The sequence below is a fragment of the Leptopilina heterotoma genome, unplaced genomic scaffold, assembly GCF_015476425.1.
Source record: "Leptopilina heterotoma isolate Lh14 unplaced genomic scaffold, ASM1547642v1 Lhet_1, whole genome shotgun sequence".
Lineage (NCBI taxonomy): Eukaryota > Metazoa > Arthropoda > Insecta > Hymenoptera > Figitidae > Leptopilina > Leptopilina heterotoma.
In genome coordinates this window covers 1,551,511-1,563,804 of record NW_025110812.1, presented here as the reverse complement: position 1 = coordinate 1,563,804, position 12,294 = coordinate 1,551,511, and the positions used below count along the sequence as shown (strand labels likewise).

Below are 12,294 nucleotides of genomic sequence, written 5' to 3'. Positions count from 1 at the left end.
TTTTAAAAATTATTATTGTAATTTGTAAAATTAAGACAAGACAACATTAAAATTTAAAAGTTATAATCGATATTTAAAATTCTCAATTAAAGAATATTAAATTTAAATTTACTCATAGATTTTTTTAAAAATTTTTTAAATTTTTTATTAGCAACAGCAACATTCCTCTGAACTGGATGAACTGTCGTCACAATCACATTTGCAGTCACTGCTGAAATTATGTTGATATAAAATAAATTAATTAAAATTTGTTCAATTTATTTATGAAAATAAATAATTAAAATAAAATCCTCAAATATAATATTAAACAATAAACTTTAATTTTTTTTTAAATGAAAAAAATAAAAAATAAAGGAATTTAAGAAAAAGAATACCATTGTTTTTATAAATAATTATATTAATATTAGATAAATATTTTTAATTACCATTCTGTACAAATTTCACAGCAGCATGGATTTATCGTCGTCGTCGTCGTCGTCGTCGTCGTCGGTTTTATCGTCGACGGGTCAGAAGTTGGTTTTGGTGCTCCTTTAATAAATCATTTCATCACAAAAATAGAAATAAAAAACTTTGGATTAAAAATAACAAAAAATTTCATACTAAAAATTTAAATACTATTTTATGGAAACATGATATTAATTAATTTATTTTTATTAATGTATTCACTTTTTTCAAAGAATATTATTAAATAGATGTATAAAAATTAAAAAATATTTTTAAAAAGTTTAGAAAATTTTTGAAAAAATTAAAAAAAATAAAAATGAGTTAATATGCTTTATTAATAATGTACTTATAAATATACATATATACGTAAATAAAAATTAAGAATATAGAAGAAATAAAGTGTCTCATTGAAATTATATTACACTCTTACCATCATTCTTATTAAAAATATTTATTTTATTACCTGTAGAAAGTTCAGCCTGTTTTTTTACTCTCGATAATATTCTCTATAAAAATACAATTCAATTGAAATTTATTCCAATTCTCAAATTGGTACAATAGCAGCAGTCGTTAAGCGCTTTAATAAATTAGGGTTAAATTTTTAGATAAGTACTAGGTTCGATCCTCGTAGGATTCTAATTTTAAATTGTGAAATTAAAATTTGAATCCTACTTGATGAATAAATAAACAAGTAAAAATCATTTAATTGAAATAATATAAATAATAAAAAAAGAAATACCAAAAAATTAAGTAATAGCAATGAAATAATAAAACACAAAATAATAATGATATAAATTTTATTTGATTCAAGGAAATTTTGTTCAATATACCTTCGATAACATAGAATCTTCTGATGATTTAGGCCGTGCATCAGAGTATATAAAGAAAAATGTGCATAAAATGCCGAAAAGAATGAAAAATAATTGTATATTCTTCATATTTTGTATATTTTGTATTGTAGAAGTATTATAAAAAGAACAAAGTTTGTATACTTTTTTGATGTACAATGTTTCTGCATTCGGATTATATATAAGAACACCCTTCTTTGTTAAAATTTTTTTTTTTTTTAAATTTGTATTATTTTATAAAGTCACATTTTCAAAAATTCTTAAATAACAAAAATGTGATTTGGCATACATAATTTCAATTAATGATGCATACTCTCTGTTTAATTTCGATATGAATATACTAATTATTAGTAACATTATAAAGATATTTTAATTATTTTCAAATAAAAAAAAAAAAAGTGCGCTACCTGATATATTGACTCATCATGATGAGTCAATATATTTATCAGTAAGTATACATCAGGGAGCAAATTTTTCCTTTGCTGAAAATAATTAAAATATCTTTATGATGTTTATAATATTATTTATAATAGTTAAAGGAAATGAATTTATCATTCGGTAATTAAATATTAAAGGTGAAAGAAGTTAAAAATTTTTCCGAATCAATCTCACAAATAAAATCTCTTAAATAAATCTTTTAATAAGCTCATGGGCTTTATATGACTTATTTAAAGAGAGTTTATTTGTGAGATTGATTCGGAAAAATTGTTAACTTCTTTCACCTTTATTATTTATAATAGTTGAAATAAAAAAATTGTAATAAAATTATTTAAAACGATTCAATTATCGAAGAATTGTTTTAAACGAAAAAATCAATTTAAAAACTTTTTATAAAATTCTACCCCAAGAATTCAATTATTTTCACAAGCAATAACATTTTTTTCACGAAAAATTCAATTATTTATAAAAATTTAAATAAAATTCCAGGCAAGAATATACAATTATTTTCGCATAAATAATAAAATGCTTCTTAATTACCTAGGTTTTAAAAATTTTAATAAAATTCTTCACAATTCAATTATTTTCCCAAATAATTTTAATAAAATCCTTGAAAGAATTCAATTATTTTAAAAATTTTTAATGAAATTCTTTATAATAATTAAATTGTTTTCAATATAATTTTAATAAAAGTTGTTAAAAGAATTCAATTATTTTCATAAATCATATAGAATTTTCAAAGAAATTCAATTATTAAAGTTCGGTGACAAAAATTCAATTATTTCTATAAATAATAAAACTCATCGCAAGATTTCAATTATTTTTAATATAATTTAAAATTAATTTCGCTAAAAAAGCAATTATTTTAAAAAATTTGAATAAAATTGTTCGAAAGAATTCAATTATTTAAAATATTTTTTAAATATAATTTGTTACGTAGAGTGTAATAATTATTTTCAATTCATTTTTAATTACATTTCATGAATGAATTTAATTATTATCAAAAATTTTAAAGCAATTCTTCGTAAAAATTCAATTATTTCAAAAAATATTGATAAAAGTTCTTAGTAATAAGAATTGAAATTTAAGAAATATTCGATTATTCAATAAATTATGTATTTTTGAATTTAAATAATTGAATTCTCGTAGATCTTTCTTAAGAATTGTTTTAAAATAGAATAAAATAATATGACTGAAGATTTGAATTATTTTATTTATAAATTTAAAAAAAAATGATTGGATTTTGAAAGAATTACTTTTGTAATTTTAACATTTTAAGAAATAGTAAAATTTCAAAAATGCGCTACATTGAAATCATTTGAAATATTCTAAAAAATTTTATTAAAATTCTTCCAAAGAATTCAATTTTTTAAAAAATTGATAATTAAATTCTTTATAAGAATTAAATTTTAAGAATTTATTTTTGTATTTAAAAATAGTTGAATTTCTTTTGAACTTTCTAATAAGAATTGATTGAAAAACCAATTTCATAGTTGAAATTTTAGATAATAATTAAATATTAGAAGCATTATAGCAGGAAATTTTAGAAATAACTAAATTTTAAAAGATTATTAAATTGAGATCGTTGAAAATTTTAATTGTTGTAAAACTGAAATAACATTTAAAATTTTACTTTAAAAAATTATAAATTTATTTTCTTAATTCCTGTGAACAATTTAAATGACATTTTTTAAAATAATTTTATTTGTTTACTTTAAAAAATTACTTTTAAATACAATTGTATTTTTTAGGATAAAAATTTAGAAAATAATTGAATTTTTCAAAAATTTAGAATTAAAGTTCTCAGCATCAGGATTAGAATAAAAATAAATATTTTTGATTGAAATCAGGAAAAACTCAGGGAAATACTGAATCAAATTTTTGTTAATCGACTAAAACAATTTTTTTTTTATTCGTAAAAATTAATTTTCGATAGCTACTTTTTTACTACTTTTTTCAGTATTAAAGCTACTTCTTGATACTTTTTTAAAATTAATTATTGAGTGTGAAGCCTGAGTAGAGTAAAATTATTGTTTTAAAAGAACAAAAAAATGGTTTCCTTTTTTTAAATTCCTTTATCTTTTATTTTCTTTTTACGTTAAAAAATTAAAATAAAATTTTATTGTTTAATATTATATAAGAAATTTATTTTAATTATATTTTATTTGTATATAAATAAATTGAACAAATTTTAATTAATTTATTTTATATCAACATAATTTCAACAGTTACTGTAAGTGCGATTGTGATAGTTCATCCAGTTCATCCAGTTCTAAGGAATGTTGTTGTAAATAATAAATAATAATTTTAAAAAATCTAAAAGAAAATTTAAATTTAATATTCTTTAATTGAGAATTTTAAAAATCGATTGCAACTTTGAAATTTTAATATTTTCTTGTCTTAATTTTAAAATTTTATAATTTTACAACTTACAATAATAATTTTTAAAACTAAAAATTTTCTTATAATCAAGAAATGTAAAAGGCGTACATATATATTTAAATAAGGTCATTAAATAATAATAATAATCAAAAAGTATGTGTAATGATTTTTTACGAACATAATCAATAAATATTTTTGTGTTCAATTCAAATATGCTTGTTAGTATTTTTATGCAATAATTGTATAATATCATTGCTAAATCACACCTTGTTATTTTGAAATCAAATATAAGCATGTAATGTTTAAGAACAATTTATTTACAATATTATTGAGCTTAATTGTGTAAAAATTTATTAATAATAACTTTTTTATTTAAAAAGTTAAATTTTCATATTTAATGAATTAAACTTTCATATATGAATATATTAAAACAATTCTATATTAAAAAAATTTAAAAATTCTAAAATTTTTAAAATAAGGAAATTACGTTTGAATTTTGACTAAAAAGAACCCAAATTATTTCTCCTTCTAAAGAATAATTTTTCCCAATGATTATCAATTATTATAATTTTCCAATTTCGTAAATTTCGTCTGTTTGTTAAAAAAACACAATCAATTGAAAGCAGCAATTTTGTTTTCATTAAACCCCGGTTTTTGGGGTCGTTGATTACGAATATGAAATCAGATTTTCAAAATTAAAAATGTCAGAACCAATATGGTGGATATTTTTTTCAAAAGTACTCAAATTTCCAAACAACTTGTTACTCGGAGGTTTTCAGGGCCGCAGATTACGAATTTGAAGTCAGATTTTCAAAATTCAAAATGTCGGATCCAATATGGCGGACAATTTTTCAAAATTCCTTCAATTCGCTAAAAACTTGTTACTATAGGGGGTTTGGGGTCGCTGATTACCAATCTGAAGTCATATTTTCAAAATTAAAAATAATAATAAATATAATTTTAATAAAAATGGAATATAACGCTTTTATAAACTTATTAGAAAATTATTAAAAAATATTCTTTTTAAACTTTCTAAAAATAAGCCATTTTTTTAAAATTCTCTGAATGTAAATATTTGTTAAAAAATATAAATTATCAATTTATTAGGTATCAATAAATTTTTGGAAATTTAAAAAATTTTTCTTTTTTTTAATGAAGAATTGGAAAAAATTGTACAAGTGGACATTGTAAGTTTATTTATTTATTTCATTATTTTATTTTTATAATATTATATTAAATACAAAAAAGTTAATTTTATTTTCATAATTCATTAATTTTTGAACTTGATAATTTAATTATTTATTTATATTTACTGTAAATTTATCGCAGTCATTATGAATGAATATTTTATTATTTTAATGAATTTAAAAGAAAAAAATATGCGTCATATTGATTAATAATGCTAAATTCAATAAAATTTATTACATTTCTTTCATTTAACTTTATTTCATATCTTATTACAAATAATTAACTTTCTCATTAATTATTTTGAGAACAAAAAGAATGAAGCAGCAAATTATATAAATTATTTTTTGTTTAAAATTTCGGTTTTTAATTATTTATAACTCACGTGCTTAATCATTTTATTATTCATTGTTTTAATACTGTAAACAAATTGATAAAACTAAAACGTGATTTTTGAGAGATTTGAAAATATTTTTTATTTATAGATAATGATGAATTTTAGTATATATAAAGCAAGTGAAACACCATTTTTCACAAAATTTAAATAGAATTTTATTGAAATAATAAAAAAACGAGAAAAAAACGCAATGAATAGCTCTCAATTCTTTTCTATTATCCTTGGCATTCTGTTTATTATTTTTATATGTTCAGATGCACAGACAACTGATCCTGGTAAGCAAAAAATGACTTTTTTTTGTTATTCATTGTACTTTTTTATAAATAATAATATTAATGTATTGTAAACAATATTATTGTTATAGTATGTGTGTGAATGGGTCACTGCGCATGAACAAAGCATAAACTGACTATTAAAACAATTATTTTTGAATAATTAATTACTAATTTCTTTCAATTTTTGAATTAATAAGAATTTATTATATTGAAATGATTTAAATTATGTTTTCATTAAATTATTACAATTGGAAATTATTTTTATTATTGTTAAACAATTAAATTTTAATTTTATTTAATACACTGTTATTTTTATTAACTATTGTTAATTGTAGATACACTTAAACCACTGAAGGATATAAAAACAGAGTTGGAACAATTAATGAATGCTCTGAATGATTATAAAAAATTAACAGATGACGCAAAAACAAAAGATAATTCAGAAAATAATGTTAAAACAAAACTATTAAAACTTATTTCGGATACAAACGACATCTATAAATCTGTACAATCAAACATTGAAAATTCCATAAAATCTCATGCTGATTCTTTTGCTGAATACGTATCGAAATTAAATGCAATTGATTTAGAAAGCTTGTTAAAAAAATTTAATGATCTAGATAATTTTGCTAATTTTAAAATGGATGCCCAAAATAAGGTTTACGAGAATTTTAAAAAAGTGAAAGAAATTACTGCAATAAAAGAAAAGTTGGATAAACTAAAATTAACTGAACCTATAAGAATAATAAAAGATTTATTGAAAATTATCAATACACTAACACCAACAACAACAACAACAACATCAACAACAACAACAACTCCTGCTCCAAACGAGAACTGCTGTTGCAAGCCAGATTGTGATAATAGGTAATTTAAAATATTTATTTAAGATTTACTTACTCTAAAAATAATATTTGACATGCACCATGAAAATAGACATTAGTGCTGATAACAATATCGTTTTTTTAAAACAATTTTTCTTGTCTAAACCAATATTTTAATTTTAAATTCCTATAGTAATTCGATTGGAATTCCGCACTTATAATTGTTTTCGTAATTTGGTTAAACCTATATTTGTGCGTTTATAAATTAAAATTTTTAATGATAACCAAATAATTTGGTTAAGATAACTAATTATTTTGGTTAAGTGCGTTTGTTTTATTTAGTCAAAAGTGTGTTTAAAGTACCTACGATTTATTTTTTAAAGTGAATTTCTTCGTAATTATTAAAAATAATTGAATTTGAGAATAATTTTAGTAGAAAAACTGTAGAAAAAAAATAATACAAAATTTTAAATTGAGTTATACGGTGGAAATTTTTCGAAATTTTAATTATTCGAGAAAATTTAAATTCACATTTTTTCTTTAATGCTTTCAAATATTGTTCCAGTGGTTGTAGTTGCGACTCGAGCAGTAGCAGCGAATCAGATTCCAGTTCTAGCGGTTCCAGCAGTAGTGAGTCTGACGAATGTTGCGATTGTTCAAAACATTCACGGAAAAAGTGCAAAACAATTAAATGTTGTTAAAATGAGTAATTCTAAAAATTATTCTTTATCAATATTTTATTTTGTACAATATTAATACAATATTTTTACTCTATATGCGAATATATTAATGTTATGATAATGAATTTTTTGCAAATTTTCACAATATAGATTTAAATTTATGCAGAAAAATTGTACTTTATCCATAGTTATTAGTTATTAACAAATTTATTAATTACAATGTAACGAAAAAAGTATTCGTGATAGAATAAAATTTACTAACCATTGAAAAAGTTATGTATGTACTTATTTTCATACCCTATAAATAATATATGAAATTGATTCTTAAGTTTTAAAAAAAAATTGTAGAAAATTTTTCTCGAATGGCATTTAATCTATATTGTCACTCCTTCTAATTTATAGTTTTTGCACTAGTTTGAAATTATTAAAAATATTATATTTAGTTTGAATAATTATCTACAAAATTATTTACCAGATAAGGTAAAAATGTAATTACTCTGCAAATGAATTGGTTTTAAAGTTACGTCAAAAATAATTGATGATTAAACAATTTTCATTTATTCTTTATAACAAGTTAATTACAAAATGCACAACAAATAATAAATTTATTTAATTCTTTAACTGAATTTTGATAAATCAATATTTTTCATCATCAGTTTCATTTCAAGTTTCATCAACATCATCATAAATTTCCTCATTACAATTATTTCTCAATTGTGGTCAATTTCCATCTGTTTCAGTAAATCTTGCACAGCTTTATTTATTTTTATATAAATATATAAGTATCAAAATTTTATAATTAAAAATAAATATTCATAATTGATAATAAAAAATATTAGTCCGAGCTTTATTATCAGTTACAACGTTAAAGCTGGTTAGATTTGAAAAATTCAAAATGGCGGATACAATATGTCGAGAATAAAGAATAAAAAAAAAATACGATATAATTACAAAACTTATTTATCAGTTTAAATAAATATTTTTATGTTAGATTTGTCCTGTTTTGCATGTTAAATATTAAATTTTCAAGGGAACTATTTTACAACGCGGGCGTGAATTCGTTCCGCGTCTGCGGCGCGGTCGCAGATTCTCTATGGTGGAATGTGGATCGCTGTGTGCGGGTTGTGTTTCGTGCGCGAATTTTCGATTATTTTCTAGCAGTGAATATATCGAGTGGATATACATACATCGTTTACATGCTCAAAGACTAGTGTTCGGTAAGTTGTTGTTGTCAGTTATTATTTATTTTGTATGAGACAATTTTTCTCTCAGACCGGCTACGTGTTCGCGTGGCCGTCAACAGTATAGTGTTGCACGTGAAAATGCGTGAAATGGCGAGAGCGATATATAGTACGACAAATGACAGAAAGAGAGAGAGTTGCGCACTCTCCGCGCCTTTATTAGGATCAAGAGAGATGAGATGAAAAGAAAAAAAGATGAGAGAGAAAATATATGCTTTCCGATTGCTTTTTTCATCAGTGATGTTGCTGACATGAGGCATCATAGGGGTAGAATTTAAAAAAAAAAACTTTTAATTTCATAAAAATTCAAGACAGTGATTAAAATTTGTCCGCCATTTTGAATCGGACATTTTGAATTTTGATAAACTCACTTTATATTCGCAATCATCGACTCCGTAATAAACGAGTTAGAATATGTAAATTTTATGATAATGCCTTAACTTTGAAAATAATTTCATAAAATTTAACATGTTTTGAAAAAAATTTTGTCCATTTAAAATTTTTAAAATCTGACTTCAGATTCACAATCAGCGACTCTAAAAACCCCAGAGTAACAAATTTTATGCAAATTTGAGCAATTTTGAAAAAATTGTCCGCCATTTTGAATTTTTGAAATTTTACTTTAGATTCGTAATCAGCGACCCTAAAAACCCCCGAGTAACAAATTTTATGCAAATTTGAGAAATTTTGATAAAATTGTCCGCCATATTGGATCCGCCATATTGAATCTTCTAAAACTGACATCGGATTCGTAATCAATGACCCTAAAAACCCCCCAAGTAACAAGTTTCAGTCGAATCTGATAAATTTTCAATTTATGGTCTGCCATAAATCCACCATTTTGAATTTTTGAAAACTGACATCGGATTCGTAATCAGCAACCCCGAAAACCCCCGAGTAACAAATTTTAGGCGAATTTGGTAGATTTTTAAATTGTTTGGTTTTTTGGGGGTAGTTTTCATTAATTTTTTTTTATTCTGAGTTAAATTTTTGTTATTCGTTTTTTTTACAAAGTTTACAATATTTTTAAACATACAGTTGCTGTGAAAGCCGTGAAAAGATCTTTTCTTAAATTTATACCTTTTTTTTTAATTTTTGTCATTTTTTGCGTTTTTTTGAAGGGGTGTATTTCAAAAAGGGTAGTTTTTTTGGAAAATGAAATGCATATGTATTTGTTACTCTCGCTCACTCCTTCAAAATGAGACCTTAGCGGAGTTGATCCGTTAAGTTTTAAGAAAGTTATGATTTTTTGAAGTAGGTGGTACGTATATCTGTACCACTGGCCATTAAAGGGTTAAAGAAATAATATATTTAATTCAAACATTAGTTGTGGTTGATTTTAAATTCTTTATAATCAACTTTTAAATTTGAATCAAACATAAAATTTTTAAATATATTTTTTGTTTTAATTATTTAAATTTTTTTTATTTTAATTAATTCCCCAACATCAATTGTCCTATTTGGAAGAGGAAGAATAAGTTCAATATGTGCCATATGAGGAGAGAGAAAAGGTTAGTCATAAAAAAGTAAATTTTATGTCGTGTCCAATCAGGAAGAGAGTGATAGTCACTAGAAGTAGTTGGTGTTTGGTTTATGGCCACATGTAGGAACAACTTGTAAGTTAGCGGTAAGATCAGCTGCGTACTTTATGTGCAATGAAGTTGCTAACACAAGTTTTGTACAAGAAAAGCTCAAACTGCTTCTTATGCAAAAGAAAAGTTCCAGTCCACCAAAGTCACAGAAAGCGGATGAGTTTGGAACATCTTCAGATCTATGCTTGCTATAAATTCTTAAATATTTAACAAACATTAATTTTAAAAATAACAAGTCATTCTAAATTTCTAATTTGAATTATAAAGTATGTAGTAAAATGAAAAAAAAAATTCGAGAAAGATAGTGGGCATGATTCAGCTCGTAATTATTATCTGAAACAAAGAAACAAAAAACTAATTTTTAAAATTTTTCATCTTTTTGTTTTAATATTTCTTTCATTTCCACTGTTTGTAAACATTAATGACCTTGGAAAGGCGGGGTGGGGAGTAAGTCGCGTGCTCACCACAAATTGAAAATGATAAGCAGAAAAAATGATTGCAGCTTATTTCTGTATTATAAATATTTAATTCGATAAGATTCCCAAACTATTAGACGAGAATCGAGGCTTAAAAATTAATGTTTTAAAATTTATGTTCCTTTTACCTGAGGACATAACAATTTTCAAACTTGCTTAGAAATCTTTAACTTCAAATGTTTTATAATTAAAAAAATATTCAAGTTTAGTGAAAATCATTTAGCGTTAATTCCTAATTTATGGTCTTCAAGCCAAATCGCATTTTTCGTATAAGTAAACGGTTATGCTAAATACTTTAATATTTGAGTTAATAATTTTAATTAATTAAAACTAAAATAATATTTTTAATTTATTAATTATGTCTCATGGTGGCTTTTTATTTGAACTTGTTATTTAAATTAAACAATGAGGTAAATCGAAATTAAAAACAAAATCTTCATACATCCTCTTATATATAGTCTATACGTATATTTAATTTTCTCTAAAACACACTAATTTTTAAATTGCAATTAAATAATGTATGTAAATATGTTGGAAATATATTGAAACATATTTTGAAACAAATGTTGACAAAATGAAGTAATTTACAATATGAATGTGCAAATTTTCCAAATTAACAGTCCTTTTATGTAACATGGAACATAAAGTGATTTCATTACATTACATTTGTAATACGATTTTATGCATACATCTGCATTTATTTGTAAATGGAATATTGTGAATTAGTATTATCATCAAATATTTATTAAAAAAATTTTTATAACATTTATAAACTCTATAAGACAAAAAATTTATTTTTTTTATTGATTATTTTTTGTAATATATTTCTTAAAATAAAGTAAAATAAATTAAATATAACATGTGTTGGTAAAATAGTTTTAAGCCATATCATAAAGTTTGAAAATAAATTTACTAACTATTATATATAAATAATTAATTTTTAGTTTGTAAATGAAATAATAATTAAAATATTACTAATAATATATTACTGAATAGCATTTTTTTTATTAAGTTTTTGTGTATTTTTTATATATTTTAAAATTATTTTTGCAAATAAATTATTTGATACCTACGTCATTGTTTTATTCATAAATTACTTTTATAATTTTAGTTAAATTTTTTGCGAACTTAATAGTAAATATTAAAGTAGATTTTTAAAATCAATACCTTCGACACTTGTATTTGGATTTTAAATTTCTCTAGTAGCATTTGTCGGTCAAACAGTGTACGATATATAAGTGCGCACCGACTTCAAAAGAGGTCGCACTCTGTTTTAAGAAATAATAATACCTATCTAAAATAGTGTTGTACTCATATTGTAATTAGTAAAAGGAAATCACAATGGTAACTATAATAATATTAATTTTACTACTTTTCGTAGGTATCTGGTCAAATTTCCAAATTCAAAAACCCGAAAACCAATTTCCGGAAAACCAAATCATATAATTTTTTTGGTAGTTAAGGGATATATTCTGCTCTTTCAAAACTGAATAGTTAAATAAAAATTTTAAA

The 12,294-nt window shown here is 22.4% G+C and overlaps 3 protein-coding genes across 6 annotated transcripts in view; 2 read left to right on the top strand and 1 right to left on the bottom strand.

The window, feature by feature from the left end:
• Positions 1–138: 138 nt before the first annotated feature.
• On the bottom strand, positions 139–1,470 carry LOC122512690. Of its 2 annotated transcripts, none has more exons than XM_043628695.1 (4): positions 1,275–1,470; positions 908–950; positions 426–528; positions 139–208 (listed from the first exon to the last, which is right to left on the bottom strand). In XM_043628695.1, exons 1-4 carry the CDS (start codon positions 1,380–1,382, stop codon positions 148–150), a joined length of 315 nt encoding a protein of 104 aa, XP_043484630.1. In that variant the 5' UTR covers positions 1,383–1,470; the 3' UTR covers positions 139–147. The 2 variants fall into 2 exon arrangements, with proteins under 2 accessions (XP_043484630.1, XP_043484620.1); XM_043628685.1 differs by having other exon boundaries at positions 139–211; positions 1,275–1,468.
• A 4,342-nt stretch (positions 1,471–5,812) lies between these two features.
• LOC122511784 (phosphatidylinositol 3,4,5-trisphosphate 3-phosphatase cnrN-like) lies at positions 5,813–7,745 on the top strand. The gene is made up of 3 exons (XM_043627304.1): positions 5,813–5,969; positions 6,305–6,836; positions 7,359–7,745. The coding sequence occupies exons 1-3, from the start codon at positions 5,885–5,887 to the stop codon at positions 7,492–7,494; spliced, it is 753 nt and encodes a 250-aa protein (XP_043483239.1). The 5' UTR covers positions 5,813–5,884; the 3' UTR covers positions 7,495–7,745.
• Positions 7,746–8,362: 617 nt separating this feature from the next.
• The window catches only part of LOC122512820, a 415,571-nt gene continuing 411,639 nt past the window's right edge, over positions 8,363–12,294 (top strand). For 2 of the 3 annotated variants that reach the window (XM_043628901.1, XM_043628944.1), the window contains exon 1: positions 8,363–8,690. In XM_043628901.1, coding sequence (XP_043484836.1) covers positions 8,567–8,690 — 124 coding nt within the window. In that variant the 5' untranslated portion in view covers positions 8,363–8,566. The remainder of the gene's footprint in view (positions 8,691–12,294) is intronic. The other variant, XM_043628916.1, reaches the window with a different exon arrangement.

Excerpts from the sequence above, each read along its gene's own strand:
- LOC122512690 (XM_043628685.1), bottom strand. The coding sequence starts at position 1,382 with ATGAAGAATATACAATTATTTTTCATTCTTTTCGGCATTTTATGCACA. Across the intron at positions 951-1,274 it reads AAGATTCTATGTTATCGAAG|AGAATATTATCGAGAGTAAA; the intron begins GTATATTGAACA and ends GTATTTTTATAG. Across the intron at positions 212-425 it reads TGTGAAATTTGTACAGAATG|CAGTGACTGCAAATGTGATT; the intron begins GTAATTAAAAAT and ends ACATAATTTCAG.
- LOC122511784 (XM_043627304.1), top strand. The coding sequence starts at position 5,885 with ATGAATAGCTCTCAATTCTTTTCTATTATCCTTGGCATTCTGTTTATT. Across the intron at positions 5,970-6,304 it reads TGCACAGACAACTGATCCTG|ATACACTTAAACCACTGAAG; the intron begins GTAAGCAAAAAA and ends TGTTAATTGTAG. Across the intron at positions 6,837-7,358 it reads AAGCCAGATTGTGATAATAG|TGGTTGTAGTTGCGACTCGA; the intron begins GTAATTTAAAAT and ends ATATTGTTCCAG.